Source organism: Odontesthes bonariensis, chromosome 19 (genome assembly GCF_027942865.1).
Source record: "Odontesthes bonariensis isolate fOdoBon6 chromosome 19, fOdoBon6.hap1, whole genome shotgun sequence".
Taxonomy (NCBI): domain Eukaryota; kingdom Metazoa; phylum Chordata; class Actinopteri; order Atheriniformes; family Atherinopsidae; genus Odontesthes; species Odontesthes bonariensis.
Window position 1 is genome coordinate 19613741 of NC_134524.1, and position 16956 is coordinate 19630696.

At 39.9% G+C, this 16956-nt stretch overlaps 1 protein-coding gene across 2 annotated transcripts; it reads right to left on the reverse strand.

The window, feature by feature from the left end:
* Positions 1-1009: 1009 nt before the first annotated feature.
* Positions 1010-10121, reverse strand: ppm1ka (protein phosphatase, Mg2+/Mn2+ dependent 1Ka). 2 transcript variants are annotated; one of them, XM_075451339.1, is made up of 10 exons: positions 9978-10121; positions 8822-8885; positions 7629-7803; positions 6275-6451; positions 5914-6086; positions 5724-5824; positions 4828-4993; positions 3041-3185; positions 2721-2855; positions 1010-1872 (listed from the first exon to the last, which is right to left on the reverse strand). In XM_075451339.1, the coding sequence occupies exons 3-10, from the start codon at positions 7734-7736 to the stop codon at positions 1741-1743; spliced, it is 1137 nt and encodes a 378-aa protein (XP_075307454.1). In that variant the 5' UTR covers positions 7737-7803; positions 8822-8885; positions 9978-10121; the 3' UTR covers positions 1010-1740. The 2 variants fall into 2 exon arrangements, with proteins under 2 accessions (XP_075307454.1, XP_075307453.1); XM_075451338.1 differs by lacking the exon at positions 8822-8885 and having other exon boundaries at positions 9978-10120.
* Between the last annotated feature and the right edge of the window lie 6835 nt (positions 10122-16956).

The following is a 16956-nucleotide window of genomic DNA, read 5'->3' on the forward strand; positions in this document are numbered from 1 at the left end:
CGTCTAAGAGGGAAATCGGCTGCCAGTCAATTTTATGAGCTACTCGTCTTGCTGCCAGTGTTGTCAGTGTATTTTGAAAAGTTGGGCCTAAATACAATGTGCTCTGTAAGGACTATATCACACAGCACGTGAGGTTTGGCTGGTGGTTATTAGAAACTGTAGCGATTATTTAGTCTCATGGTTGTATTAAAGAGAAAGAAAGTGAACTGTAAACGAGAAGAAGAAAAAATACAGTAGCTTGATTATCACACTGGAAAAAATGCCCCTCCAAAAATAAGTAAAAAAAACAACGAATACAAGACGTTTTTGCTTGAAATTAGCAAAAAAATCTGCCAATGGAACTAGTGAAAATCAGCTTGTCAAGATTTCTTGAAATAAGATGTGATATTTACGACTTTTGAGATAAAAGTGATCTTGAAATTAGCTTAAAAACCTCTTCAAATGTAAAAAAGATGTATTGTCTTCAAACAAGTCCCTATATCTGGCTGAAATAGTACTTGTTAGGCAGTTGTGTCTTATATTAAGTGCAATGAGATATTTGGACTAGAAATGAGACAAATATACTTGGTAAGACTTTGATTTTTTTCCAGTGCAGGATCAGTTCTGGAACTGAACAGTACCACGATGGGAAAAAGAAAACAGTTTCTTTAACAGTAGGTACTGATACTATCCTTCAGATAATGACATTTGTTGAAATGCCACCTTTTTACTTGTAATTGAGTGTTTTTACTCTCATTTAACTTAGAAACTTTGTTCCTCTTGCAGGATCCACCTGCTGTACCATTTTTAATGCTGTCTGCCTACAAAGAGTTTAATTCTACTCTTACCTGCAGTGATCTCCATAAGTGCACCTATAACAGGTGTCCTGACTGATCACATGTGCACTGAAAGAAAAAGATAACCATCGATTGTACGGCAGCAGTAAATTTACAACGTTAACACAAACCTTGTGTAAAAAGTCAAAGCAAGCCTTCAAAATAACTTCGGAAGAAAGCAAAGGAAACAAAGCCAAGTTTAACATGTCAAACTTTATTCTTCCCATGGGTTCAAAATTGGAGCCCAAAGGTCAGAAGTCTGAAGGTGGACGACATTCAGATGCCGGTGGATATCTGACAGAGTGTTAGATCTTCCATACACCTTTTGTGTTTTTGCCTTCATATGGTACATAAATGTTGCCCCCTCTACTTGGCCCTACCCCACCAATTTCCTTTCAGATATCTGGGAATACCCATCAACCAGCAAAAAGGATGGGTAGACCTACGGAAGTAGTCAGGGCACTTGGGGGAGATTGGTATGAGACATTGGTAGCAAAAAAAACTATCTGCTGTCATTTGTCTTCGTTTAAATTATTGAAGCTTGATTCCTCTTCAAAGACAAGTCCACATTTAGGGGATTTGACATCAAATTTACTTGAATTCAGGGAAAACACATTCACCGTCTCTTTTACGCAAAAAACATGAAAGACATTGAAATGTTTTGCCAAAAAGCAAAGCACATGATATTAGAAATGTGACAAACTAGACGAACACTGCTGAAAATATCTCTGTATGTACAACATATCTTATCATACACTCTATTTACATTTTTGACAAGTCAGTGGAGAACTAATGTAGTGTTACTGCGAGGCCACAGCATCTTGGGATCTTGGGAGCACATGAATAAGTCTGAATTAGAAATGGATTTTTTGTGCACTTCAAGTTAAAGGCAGGTTAAGCTCGGTCATGTTTTTGCGTGAGCTTTCTACGCCCATCGGCCACTCGAAGCAAAGTTCCTGCTCATGCTGTAGATGGCAGTGGAGCTTTTGTGTTTCCCCCAGGCTCCAAGCGGGATGATGACGATAGTGGCGTTGTCCTCTGAGCCGTACTGCAGCGCCTGAAACACATATTACATCATTTTCAGCTTTCCATACTGGTCCAAACAATTATTATACTGCAATTTCATGTGTAATTTGTGTGACAGTTTGATGCACGCGTGTTTGATATCATAGTAATAAAAACAAGGGGTTGATAAAGACACACCAATAGAAGGTGCAAAAAAAGTTTTTAAGGAAAATATTAATTTGCTATAAGCCATTTTTCCACAAACCAGATGTAGATGCCCAGAATGATAGAGACACAAAGGAATTCATGGCATCATCAGTTTTATCTTCCCCCACTTGTTCTTACAATTCTGACAAAATATGTTTTTGAAACTCATAAAAAAAATTTGTCTTTTAAATGATGATTTAGATCTAGGTCAACTGGACTTCTTCTTGGAGACGTTGCCCCTTATTCAAGCGTTTATGATTACTATGACCTGGATCACTAAGAATCTTCATCAACATTTAGATCTAGAACTTCCATCTCATCGAATTGCTGTTGCTGAAAACCAATATGGGTGGATAAAGGTGTCCCACAAGGATCACAATTAGGCCCACTCTTATTTACACTCGATTTGGCACTTTGATGAACCTTTCTGTGATGATGACATCATCCTTTATGCTAGTGGTTTTCCAGCTAGTCTTCATGGTAGCCCCCTATCATCTACAAAAAAGCTGCCCCCCCTCTTCCGCCAAGACCTCAATATCTAAAGTTTAAGTGAGGAAATATCATATATGCTAATGGTCCATTAACCTCAATGAATGTTGATTTTGTTCTATGAATTCTTAAATTTACATCAAATATGACAAGCAAACCTGTATAACGGTGTGTTCAAATATCTTTAACAAAGAATATATCTACCTGCTGAGCGATGACATCAGCAGCCTCAGTGGGGTCTTGGCACTGGCTGATGACATCACAGATCTCCTGATCACTCAGCAGGAAGTTGATGCCATCTGTGGTCAAAGCCAGGAAGGAGTCCTTGGCATGTTGGATCTGCGGAGACGAACAGATCAGGGCTCATCCAGTGCAGTGATCTCATGGTATGTGAGCTGATTATCAATGGAATAATGTACTATAATGTACTAATGCAACTATGTTTAAGTCTGACATCTGAAATCCTACGCATCTGACTTGACTTAAGGCTCAGAGGTCACATGGCACTGCACTACTATATTCACCATGAGTCTTTGTGTTTCTGGTTCTGCAATCACACCACTGGACTTCAGGTGGAAGTCTCCGATGCTGCGTGTCATGGCGAGCCGCCCGTTAACGTTCGCCTGACCCACACTGTTCCACGTCACGAAGCCACCCAGCCTCTTGATCCTTAACACAAATATACACAACAGTTTAGTTACTTCTCTGGGGAAAGTATAGGGTCTGAATTGGGCTGCACCAGGTGCTCAGAATGCATCTGAAGAAGATGGAGGTGAAATGTGCAAAACAAAATATTTGGGATTCAGACAAAGAAGTAAACCTTAATGATTCGTACCAGCAGTTTTTAACATGAGTATACCAAATAGCATGGAAAAACATCTGTTGAAGAATGGCCAGCTATGTGTCATAGTGCTCGTTTCAGTGGGTGTTATCATGTTGGGAGTCCTTAATCTATATTTGACCTTTTACAAAGCATCCCAAATTTGGAATTGGGAACGTACATTAAACACAATTTCATATCCACTCTTGTTAGGCCCACATTGCTCTCTGTGGAATGTCCCTGATGTTCGTGATCCTCATCAAGATGTTTCCAATAGTGATAGACCAACAAACCTTGATAAGAGCAACTGTCACTGAGCTGCGTCAGTGGATGTTTGTTTTTGCATGTACAAAGTTGTTGCACGAACAATGACCGATCGATGCTGCATTTTACATGTCAAGTATATGATTAAATCATGAAAGGGGGAAAATCCATTACAAAACCAATCTAAGAAGCTGAAGCTACATAACATTTACAAAGCCCAAACAGCTGAAAGATGAGTCCTCCATACAAGGCTGGCCAGCTTTTGCAGTTTCTAAATAGTTTGGCTTTGGTGAGCTGGTTTCCTGTAAGAGATTCTGGAGCTGTTACATAGGGTAAAGGAAGACTGAGAGGGAGTGTAGATTTGACTAAATTCTTTCAGTCAGCTAGTCATATGTTACCTTACCTCAGCGGAGTGTCCGCTACAAAACCTTGACAACCTTAAGACGTAAATATCAACTAAATGCTTCGTGTTGCATAAGAAAATGTGTGATTCAATTTAAATTTAATCACAGCTTAAATTTAGCAATGATTCTAATATGAAAGCTGCTGGAACTGGCTCCAAATGAGTGACATTTAAAGACAATTTAAAGTCTTTGACTTTGCATCTGCGTTTCACATACGCAGAAACTGAGCACCAAAGGGTTTGCATGTTTGATTGGTGTCCAGAGTTAAACTTAGGCTCGCCCTGCTGTTACATAACAACAGCTCCTTTTAGCTGAAGGGAATCCCAAACCTGTCGGCCCGCAGCTCTGCTCTTATTTCCACTATTAATAGAAGGTCGTTCCACTTTGGCACACTGAGGAGTCTATTTATACCTAAGGGCCTGACTGACTGCTGCTGGAAACCTGCACTGCTGCACTCTTTCCTCCGTGCTGTGCAGTGATTTTTGATGAAAAAAAGTGAGCATCCACCGTTACACTGACAATTCTCTGTTCTAAAGAGTAGCAAAAAATAAGACTAAATGCTTGTGACCAACCTATTGAGTTTTTTTGCAGTGTAGCTTTTAGCACTAATAAGAAAAACGAGTGCTGTAGAGACATTAATTGGGATTGGATGAATTTGACTAATTTGGATTTGAATTAATCTGATTTCTTTGAATTATGATTGTATTACAGTGAAAGTGGCTTGAATTGGACTGTATCTTTGAAGTGCCTTGTTATACATTTGTTATAATTCGGTGCCATATGAGTAAAACTCAATTGAGTTCAATGAAAAGGAACCATGTACCGTTGAATCTCGTCTTTGCGGTCAGGTGTGTGGTCGATGGTGAGCTTTTTTGCTCGTCCCTTCCTGCACAACATTGCCCGACTGTCACCAACGCTGCCGACCACCAGCTCCACGCCATCACGCAACATAGCAACTGTTGCTGTGGTACCAGCTGTCAGGAAGGAGGCTGGGGAGAAAGATATGAGACATGATTTTTCAAATAATAAGCTTAAAGTAAGTCATTTTCAAGCTAATGGCTTTGCACTCAAATTAAAGTACTTTTTGTTGTGATTTTTTACAGGGCAGCAGAAATCTCAAGCCTTTGTTGTCTCTCTTGTCAGATGACAGATGAGTATTGTCTCCATGTAGTCTGTCTGATAAATATGTGTTGATTTTTTTATGTTGATGACTCTCAGATTTACCTACCACTGAAACCTAGAGATTTTGGATGTTGAATGAAAAGTAAAAGCCAACTTTTTTCAGCTCAGACTTTTAGAAAAGGTCAAACCTTCTCTTTCTTTGTATGACCTTGAGATGGCTGCTCATGCACTTATCAACTCTAGATTAAATTAGTCCAATCATTATGTGCTAGAATGTCCCAGGTGCTTAATTTCACTCATAAATGATAAAACGCTGCTTATTATATATAAATGCTTGAATGATCTTGTATAAACCTATTTGTCTGACGTATAGTTGCCTTATGCTCCAGGCTCTACCCTAAGGTAATTGAATAGGGAGCTTGTAGCTGTCCGAGACCCAGATTTGTCTTCTACTCCCTGTAGAAATGTGAAAATTTAATTTATCCTGAAAGTCAACCATGCAGCTTTAGACTATTATTATCTGATAACTGATGGAAGATTTTGTGAATAAAAGCAACCCTGAGGTAAAATGACTATATCTGTATAAGCATATCTCACCATTGTTGAAGTAGCCGAGATGCGTGTGCAGCGCCTTGTCAGCATCTAAAAAGGCTTTCTTTAAAACTCTCTCCAGATCATCGTCCTCCTCCAGAGCATCTCTGTACCAAAACATTCAGTAATTTCAGTAAGTGTGGTGGTTAAGTGTGTTGTGGTAGTTATTTCAGCAGTAAAAAGATAGATTCTCAACCTGATGAACTTTTCCATGAAGGTGTAGCAGTAGTCGGCAGCATGTGGGCCACCATGGCCGTCGAACACGGCGAAGTACAGCAGGTTATCGTGAATATGGGCGATACGGAGACGGTCCTCATTCTGCTTCCTGAGACCCAAAACAGATGCACTGCCGACCCGAGACAGACTGACCTGAGGTACAAGGACAAACATGTCCAACTTTCATCTGCTTAAGCACACCAATGATGTAATCTGTCTTTTAATCCATTCTTTCATGTATTTATCCTTGCAATTATCTGTTTCTTCCACCCTTCATCTCATTGTGATGCCAATAATTCACACAATTATCTATCTACTTATTTATCAATCAAAATGCATACTTGTGGAATTGGTTTCCCATATCTGATACTGGAAGGGAGCAGTATAGGTTCTTCTATCCGGTTGTCCCAAATACCGAACGAGTCCCAAGTCACCGGCCGACCGCTGCCATCACTGTCAAAACGAATTGACCCACTGGCCCTCCGTACACCCACCACACCCAACAATGATACGCCCGCCTGAAGGACAATCATCCAGGAAAACAAAGGTAAGTCTGATGTGTACCAACTGTTAGGTAAGAACCTGTTCAAAGACATTTTGTATTGCAAAAATTATTGCTAGAAACCAGTAGAAAGCATCTTGTGGATCTGGTCCTGAATATGATGGGAAATTGTGTGACTAAAAAATGAGATGTGAGACCACCTTCCACTATGTGAAGTAATAGTTACCTTTGAAAAATTGGGTGATTGAGGAAGTATACATGGCAAAGGTACTGATAAATGTTTCAGTCACATCCAGACATGTGAAAAGCAAAGTACAACCTCTCCCAATCCTATGGCTTTATGTATCAGGATGACAGACTGCTTAAAGACTGCCATCTTGTTTTCTACAAATGTAAGGCTGTGCATTATGACCCAACATTTATACTTTGGTTATCTATCCAAAGGACATTATTTTCCAGAAGTCTTTTTGTTTTTAAAGATGCAACATTGGAAACATAACCTGTGCTGCCATGTTCTTCTTAGAGAGAAGAGTTTTTTTTTCACAACCTCTTCAAACAAGCCGTCTTTGTTCAGTTCTTATTTAATTTTACTATCATGGACTTCAACATTTAATATGCTAACTGAGGCCTGTAGAGTCTGAGATGTAGCTCTTGGGTTTCCTCTTAGCAAAGTTGAATGACGGACTCTACATTGTTCGGAAATGGCCTGATAAGCCTTCCCAAATTGATGGGCAGCAACAATTGCTCACAGCTATTGCTGATGTCTTTCCTCCTTGACATTGTGTTAACCAACAATTGAATGCTCCAGAAGAACAATCTGCCAAAACTTCTGCTTTTATAGTGCTCACATCTGCTGATGACTGGTTGACCAAGTGCATTTGATTAACGTCACCTGGCTGCTACTCACTGTCTTAATTCCTGTGGAACCAGTAAAGTTTTTTGGTTGAATAAATAATGACACAGTGTAATAAGTATAGTTGTTCCTCTGAGGTTGTCATTACCAAACTTTTAAACCTGGAAATGATCACATTAGTTCATTATGTCCTGTTATGTAAAACCTTAGATCTGAAAGAGGATGTACTTTGTTTCACCAAGTCATCTTTAGTAGTTGTAACCAAAATCTTAACTGTGTGCTCTATTCTTCAAAAAAGTAAACATGCTAACAAAGACACAGCTGTAGAGGTCAGATTCACCTGCCCATGCGTGGAGGTTTCCGCCGAGGATCGCACAGTGAGCAGGGTTTGTCTGCCAATAGAGCAGCGACCAGATCGCAACAGATTCAGCAGCAAAGAAGGCGACATGGCTTACTGCTTTCTACAGTTGTGAAGATTTTACAAGGGGAAGAAAAACCTGGCCGGTAGTAGATTTCTGAAAGAAAGGACAAAGAGGAAAACACTTTACAATAAATACTGAAGTTAAAGTAGCAGTATCAAAGGTATACCAATAAGAAACTGACACATCGCAGGAATGAACTTCTTTTTTTTGCAGCCTGAGATAAGACTTTTAGGAACCTTTAGAATCTGTGATAAAAGATGCCTATCAAGTGTTTACTAATGAACAAGCAACAAGTACTTAGTAAAGGGAGAGTCATAATCTATACAAGCTGACTAAGGTAAAACCACATTTTTTTTACATAGTTATTTCTTTCATTTACCTTTTCTTTTTGTTCACATCCAGTTTTACTCCCTCTTTTCTTAACTTTAGCGACTACTCACTACTACAAGGTTAGGGTTTAGGCGCAAAAAGTGCTTGGCTAAGATTTGGAGTACTCATTGCCTGGTGAGTAAAAAAAAAAAAAAAAACTTGTTTTGGGGTTAAACAAGATGTTAAGCCCAAAACAAATGTTGTTCAGTAGATGGCGTAGTTTAAATAAACCTTCAGGAGGAAAGTTCAGACTGGAGACAGTGGTGATTCTCAATATTTTAATCTTTTCCAGGTCAGACACATTCCCAAAGTCCACCTCAGGTGAGCATGTAAGCGTCTTTTCTTGACTCTTTTAAATTGTTCTCAGCCTCATTTTCTAAATACAACTCAAAAAATGCAACAGAAACCTGACAAATGACTCGAACAAACTAAACAAGTTGCTTAAAAAAGGCACCTTCTGATCTGGAAGCTGTTCAGCAGCCATTACAATTTATTGTATAAAGAAGAATGTTGCATAAGTTCATCGGCATCATTGTCAATACTGCATAGGTACTACAAAACATAACGATTAAATCGCAGATTGTCTTCAGTCAGAGGCTTCTTCAGCTTTGACTCCATAAGTACTGGTACAGAAGGATATTCCTGCCCATCAGCCTCATACAATGACTCTATACTCTTCTGCTTCCGCTTCTATTTTCATCCAGGAGTACTCTAATTTAGGGATTCATAGCGTATTATTTACTTGAGTTCACTTCAACTGACGATGACTGGAGATATTTTGTTTCTTTTTGAGCAGGCCTCTGGAACTAACCAATCAGAGCACATTAGGTTATTTTTAGAGTGGGAGACAGTTTCCCAAAGTTCAACTTGAGTTTAATTTCACAAAGGCCAGTGACTTAGCGCTACCCGCCCATCCCTTACAAAAAATTCAACATTTTGCACTGACACGCATGTTATAATTTAACATTCACATTTAACTGTCATGTAAAACTGCAACATTTTGTGCGGAGAACCAACAAAGGTATAACTCTCCTATTCCTAGGTATTTTAATAGAGGTCATGATGCCTGCTTGAACTAACAACCCATAGTCCTTAATTTGCAACAAGACAGTCTCAACAAATTAGAGCAAGAATGTCATATTTCAGGCCATTTGGGGGCCCGTTACTCAGACTGAAGAAAAGATCGAGGATGTCAGCCGTTGGCTTGAGATGGAGTATAAACATTAAAAATGATTGACAAGTTATTTTCCCAATTTCTCTATATTCCCATCACTCCATTTGTATTTGTGTGTTCCACAAACAGCCCTGCAACTCTTAAGTTTTGCATGACTTATTATCCGTTACACATAGATAACAGAACAGGCCAGGTTCTAAAAATACACAGACTGACTGCCTATAATGTTTGTATGCGTGTTTTGGTATCTAATATATCAATATACTATATCTAAAACCAAACACACACTCACACTGTAGTATGAAACTTTAAAATAACAACAAACTGTTGTTTCATCATTGTTTAATCTGCCTGTTATTATTTTCTTCTCATTCTGACAAAAGATTATTTTTAAAAAAGTACGAACAAAGTTGACTGCAGCTTCTCATAGAAAGATGAAGGACTCAAACTTTGTTTTCTTTTACCTAAATTTCAAGCTCCAATATATTCAGTTTACGATCACGGCAAACATGATTCCTCACTTAAGAGTGACCCAAAGATAATGTTAATGAATTCTATATTTAGACAATAGTTGCAGATCATTTTGCATAATCAAGTAATTCCTTAATTGACTGAATATATTTGATAAATATCAGTGTTGTGCTCTGTCATTTAAACCAAAACCACCTGTGGGAGTAAAGCTTGCAAATCATCAGTTTTAGATTATAATGATAATTCCACGCACCTGTTTCTTTTGTTTTCTTCAACTGGTGATTTTCCCATTTACTGCCTTGGCAACAGGGGGCTGGAGTTCCATCTGCAGATGACTCAAGCCATCAGCCGCGCTCCTGCTGTGGCGCACAGGCAGCACGAAGGGATTTAAACCGACTGACGGCTCCAATCAGAACACAAGAAGCCCTGACGTCTGCACTGAGCGCATGTGGAGGGGGTACCAGTTTCTATTGATATAAAACATTGAGAAGACTCCACTTGGGTCCCTTTGCAAGAACACACAGTAATTTTAGTGATTTTATTGTTCTATGTTTTGATTTTCTTTATGACAAAATGATAAACAACCAGATTTATATCTTAACTCATGTTGTGAAAAAGATCAGAAAGCATATTCGACATAAAGTGAACAAACATTTATATGATTCTGACTCCAGTGGAACTTGTTTAGACTCTGTTTTGCTCAGTGCTGTTCACTGTGATCCTACATCTCCCTCTTCTGACCAGCTGGCAACACTGCAGAGATGTCATGTACAGTCACTTCAGAATATATTCAGAACTCTCTAATTACACACTTTATGGTTCTGTAGATTATACTTGATCATTTACATTTATTTCTAAGATAGAATACGGTTCTGACCCTCACATGCCTCCAAATGATATGCCTCCTGTTAGCTTTGATGATCCTTTTGATGTCTCTTGAATACTATTGGCCTTCACCTGTTGGAAATCTTCACTGACATGCCAGAGTCTAGTAAGACGCGCTTGTGTCTAATATAGCATTCAAAGAGGTTCCACCACCTTCATTAGATGTTAGGACCAAAACCAAGGCACGACATCCAAAACCTCTCCATTGGCCTCTTCAGTGAAATGTCGGGGTGGCATAGACCAGGACAGGACTTAGCCAGTACTCAATATGAGAAGTTGGTGTCTCTGTATTCACAGGTACTGTGAACTGAGCTGTTCATCTTTGATCCATTGGAGTGATTTATTGTTAAATCGTGTTGTTTGTGTAAATTTGTAGACAGAATGACTGTAGCATTCACTGTCTGTTTTATCACTTTTCTTTTCATCCAAACAATAAGAGCAAAGTCACAAACTCTTATCTTTATCTAAATAACATAGAAAATAAGACATATATTATTCAAGCATTTACAGTGATATAGTGGTGATTCGGATCATCTAAAGCCACCTTTTTAAATTGACATAAATAGAAAGTTATTGCTAATTTTTCATCAGAGAAATCACGGTATGAATGCTGAATGTTATTGCATTGCATTTAAGATTTTTAGCCTCTAAGCTTAAACAGGCTTTCAGTGACACTTTAATAAAACATCCTCACTGTATGTGAGTGTGTTCTCCGTGTACATCTGAAGTACCAACTGAATAAAACATGGGAGACGGAGTTGCTAATATGAGGGTGACTTTAATGTTTCTGAATAATTCAAACAAGAGATCCGGCTCCATCTACAACACGAGTTCCTTCTGTAGGATGAAGGAGAAGTTATGAAAGCGTTTGGAGTAGAACGTCAAAGTCAGAAGAAAAGTGAGAAGTGGAAGGTGAGGAAAAGAAGAGACTGAAATGATGAAATAGACAAGTTTTCCCACCGAGGCCTTAAATATGACCACATGAAAAGAAAGACAGAATAGAAAAAGAAAAATGTTTACATACAGGTATGTCACACGAGTGAAACTAAAAATTACTCATGTAAAAAAAACTGTGGTGTCACCGTCCCAACCAGAGTAGGCCTGCTACTGCATTAAGTAACGACAATTAATCAGAGCGTAGTGACGATGAAAGAGAGAACGGAGAGAGAGCAATAAAAACAACAAAAGAAAAGAACAATTAGGACAAGGCAAAGAAAAGTAAGCTAAAGGAGAGAAAAATAAGCAAAGGGATTACACAGGTGAGAAAAGAAAAAGAGGAAAAGATGAGACAGGGAAATGAAAAAGGACAGGACGACAAGTAGGTAAAGGAGAAGAAAAAGAAAAGAGAGCTGAAGGGAAAAACTAAAAAATCTAAGGAATTAAAAAGGAAGATCATGAAAAGTAAGTCAGAGAAGAAGGGAATGGAAATGAAAGTTAAATGAGGTAAAGTGAACAAAGAGGCAAAAAGAAATCAAAGAAGAGAGTACAAATCCAAAGAAAATAAGAAAGCGTGCAAAAGGAAGGAAAAAGAACCAAAGAAAGGAAATGCAGGGGACAAAGTAGGTAAGGAAATACATTTAGGACAAAGAAGAAAAGAAAAGGAAATATGCATGAGGAATGAAAATCAAAAGGAAATAAAGTATGGCAAGGAAAAAAAGGAAGTATGCATAATTAAAGGAGAAGAAAAGAAGTGTGCACAAGGAAAGACGATTAAAGGATGGGAAGCTAGGAAATATAAGTAAAAGGGAGTATGTATAAGGAAAGAAAGAAGAGAGGAAGGAAAGAAAAGAAAGAGGGAAAAAAGGAAAGAAAAAGAAATGTAAGTATGTATAAGAAAATGAAATGACAATAACTTAACTAAGGGCTTTAGACTTGCTGAGCTTCTGGGTAAGTGCTTTGTGCAGTGTTTGGTAAAAAAAAGTGGATCAAATATTTAGGAGCAACAGAGGTGCTGTAGTCTCTGCTCAATGTCAACATGCACAGCGGCTTAAAACTGAACCTCGAACACCGGAGAACCAAAGTACCGACTCCTGCTGCTGTCTGATGAAACTGTAACACATATCCTGACGTGCTGACATAACATGAATGCTGAAAAAGTAAAGCAGTGGATGCTGACAACATGTTAGGACGTATTAACACTAACAGATACATACAACAGGGATGCACCCCTGTTAAATATCAAAATGATATCACCTCTCAGCTGTATTGAGTGTTTCCTAAAACCATGGGTGCAGTCAAATAAATGACCTCCTATAATCTTTTCCTAAGTACTATTTCTTGACCTTTTTTGAAAAATGTCAAGAAGATAAGTAAAGTTGCTAAAATGAATTTGTAAGGACATAGGAAAAGACAGTTGGGTTGCAACAAGAATCCAATCACATTCACACTCAGGGTGTGGTCTCACTATGCAATCTAGTGTCCTGGTTTGGACCAAAGCGGAAAGGAATTCCAGTTTGCTCTACCGTTCTGGTTTGCGTTGAGCCATTGAAACACCAGATGCCCGATAAGAGAGTCATACCTTGATTAAGAGATACTCTTCTTTTTTGGTTTGTTTTACAAACTTTTGAAAGAATGCTCTATTTCAGAATAAATGTGCTGCATGGATTCCTGTAAGACGGGCAACTTGACCAAGGTGTTTCAAGCATCCTGCCGATGGTAGCTGGATGATTTCACTTATGAATCTTAGGTGAAAAAGACTATTTGACCAGACCCAGTATTCTTTCTTTTTCTATAGATATAGCGCAAAACAGATGGCGTTGGTGGTATAGTGCCTTCCAAGCAGTTGACCCGGGTTTAATTCCCGGCCAATGCAGACTGTTTTAAGCGGCCATGGCTCATTGATAGATTGGGTCATCCAGTAACCTGTTGGCGGTTCGGCTCCTGCTCTCACTGCTCAAAGATTGGTGACAGCTGGTGGGGTGACAGTCCACCTCCTTGCCATGGCCAAGGTGCTCTTGAACAAGGCACCGCAGCCCCCCAACATCTGCTCTCCTGGCGCTGTAAATTGCTGCCCACTGCTCCAGTGAATATGGCATCTGCCCCATGAGTGTGTGACCCTGTGCATGTGCATGTGTGTTCCAACAGGTGCCAACCTGGATAGGTTAAATGCGAAGGAGTAATTTCACATATCTCAACATGATTAATAAAGTTTTTCAACTCAACTTAAAGGCGGATTTAACCGCTCAAATTGTTGTATTTCACATATCTAGTTTCTTTACCAGACATACAATGTTTTAGTGGACATCAGGTTTAGGAAAGTTGTTTAAACAAATCCTTAGATTGTAAAATTAGATATTAGATAGATTAAATATAGCCTACAATGTTTATTATAATCGTGGGCTATATTTAATCAAATTTTTTTTTTCACATGAAAATAGTCTGAACTTTTCGTGGCCAAAATCTAAACTGATGGACTACCTACAACTGAGCACAGTTGATACATTTAGCACTTCATTACAAACTAGAACAGATTTCTTTGTCAGTTCAAGAAGATCAGAAAAACAATTTGTGTAGGGTGTATTCTGCCTAAATATTGGGGAGGGACATAAAGAGTAAGTGCAGTAAACACTTTATGTGCAATGTTTGTGTGTGAATGATTGATCTAAAGTTATGTGTAACATAGGGGGGAATTTTCTGGACTGATCTCAGTCTGTCACAGTGGATGCTTTCCCACAGCATCCCAGAATCCTTCCTGTTGTATTCTTCCTCTTCCTCATCTTGTACCCTCTCAGGCTGCTTTCAGAGCAAATGGACTTCCTCAGAGTCCGAATGTGTTCCTCCTGCTCCCGAATCTTTGACTCCAGGTGGGACTGGATAGCTGTGCCCAGGGATTCAAGGTCCACCGAGGCACCATAAACCTCCCAAGTCATCCCCTGCTCATCCCACACCACCTCCTGAGGCTTTTCAGTCTCCTCTCGATCCTTGTCCTGTTCTTCTTCCTGTTGTTCCCCCATTCTCTCTTCTTCCCTCACATCTTCCCAGATGCTCTCAGTGCTAATATCTTTGTGGTTTTGTCCAAACTCTGACATGAGGGTGGGATTCTGCTGGAAGCTGAACGTACTCAGACAGGCAGGGAGTGAACTTGCCTTGTCAGCCACAGAGGAAGGAAGCAGGGCTCGGCTAAGCAGCTCAATATCAATCTTGCAGACGTGCTTGAGGGGTGGCTGAAAGGAAGGGATGCAGCACAGCGATGGGACTGTTGGCGAGGTCAAACTACTTGACTGACAGCTGGGGATACTAGTCAGGGAGGAGGCAGGAGCACCCCAGTGGAGGCTGGGGCTTGTGGAAACTGAGCGCTCAACCACCTCTACCTCTACCTGAACACCCACCTCTCTCTGCTCTCCTGCGTGAGGATGGGGTATCTCAGACAGGTCAGTCATGGTTGCAGTCTCTTTGACCCTCTTGGTGGTTGCTGTATGAGTGCAAGGGGAAGGAAGAGGATGGGGGGTTGTCATAGAACTCCGTAGATCATCATTCTGTTTTCTATACTCCCGCTTCTTGTTCTCCTCTTTTTCAATCTGTGCCTTTGATGATGGGTTGTTGCTTCCAGCCGTGATGGTATTTGTTTCTCCCAGGTGACCTACTTTGCTCAGCAGGGTGCCTGATATCCTCTTATTATCTCCAGGCGACCATCCTGCATTGTCAGTCACGTCTCCATGGGATAACACTGAGCCTCCAAAAGCAGTCACTTTGCTCTTAGGTCCTTTCAACTGTTCTTTTTCATCAACGGCATCTGTTTTTGCTGATGTTTTGGTGATGGACTCAAAGGTCAGACCCAGAGTTAGACAAGTCATATGGGATGCACTGATGGGGTGTGTTTCTATTTCAACAGATGCCATAGGTTCTGTTTTCGATCCTTCCTTTGTCTTTGAGGCAACTGGGGTTCTGAATTTAGGGCTAGAGGTGGCCAGGGGAGCCAAGAGGCCTGGGATGACACCTGGAAGCGAGAAACAAATATTAGCAGAGAAATTACTCACAAGCTTAGGGCATATTTTCTTACTCCATGATTAAAAAACAAAAAATTCCCTTAGTGTTCTCAAAGCCTTTAAATATGACAGTCTGTCGTCTTCCATAATTTTCCAAATAATTTAAAATAATCAACTTCAAGTTATAATTTGTCCATCTGATGTCAGTTTTCAACAATACCTTAATGTATGGCAATAATTACCTGGAATAGAGCCAGGGCTCCTATAGTCCTCCCTGTTTGGTTCAGCTGAACTGGAGCCAATAGATTTCCCAAGACTAGGTTCAGGACTCCTCTTGGTTGACACCATTTTAGGAGAGAGCATCAAAGGGGAGGACGAATTCACAAGAGCAGACTTTGAAATAGATCGAACTGGTCCAGACTGGGAAGTATCTGATCCAGTCTTAAGGTCAGGTCTAGGCTTAGCACTAGAAGGGGAAATCTTGAGGTTGCCCTTGGATATGGGGGATTGGGAAAAAGATTTGGGAAGGTCCAGGTTAAAACCAGAAGCCTGCAAAGACATTGACCAGGTTGAGCCAGATTTAGAGTTGGAAACCAAATCAGAACTGGAAGTCTCATTTATATCAAAGCCAGGTTTGTCAGATGGACTGGTTTTGAGATTCAAGTTGGCTTGAGAGTGTGGAACAGATTTAGGATCTTTATAATTGTTTGAAATCAATTCAGTTTTAGAATCAACAACCGTCTTAGAATTTTTGTGAGTTTTGCTTGCTTTGATATCTGTAACATTTTTAAAGTCTAGGCCGACTCTGGAACCCATCCTGGACTTAGAATTTGGACTTGCTCTGGAACTACGAGCATTTTTATAGTCTAAGTTATCCTTGGAGTCCAAACTGCTTTTGGAAGCTGAACTGCTTTTAGAATCCAGAGTATCTCTGGAGCCCATCTGAGACTGAGAGTTTGGACTGGATTTGTAATCCAGACTGTCCTTGGCCAAGATTGTTGGTTTAGAGTTTGTACTGGATTTTGTACTGGTTTTGGATACGGAGTCAGCAATTGAATCTTTACCATCAAGATTCTCCTGTAACCCTGATGTGCTAGTGTTTGTAGCGCCAGTGCCCTTCCTTTGCATGGGTGGTTTTGGACTAAGGGAGGTCACTTGAGGGGTTTTGGCACTGAGCAGTCCCACTTCTGTGCTCTGATTTGGTGACTTAGGTGTTATGGAGGACATTTCAGAACCATGAGTTTTTGAGTCATCCCTGGCTTGTTGGTTTGACATGGTAGTCATGCTTACTGGATCTGTTTTGTTGGTCTTGGCTGGCATTGCTGGGTTCCGGATTGCCAGTTTTGGACTAATTGTGTTTCTGTCTCTTTTTTGATTGTAGACTTTTGGGCCTTTGGGCAGGTGCAGAGTTTGTGGTGATTG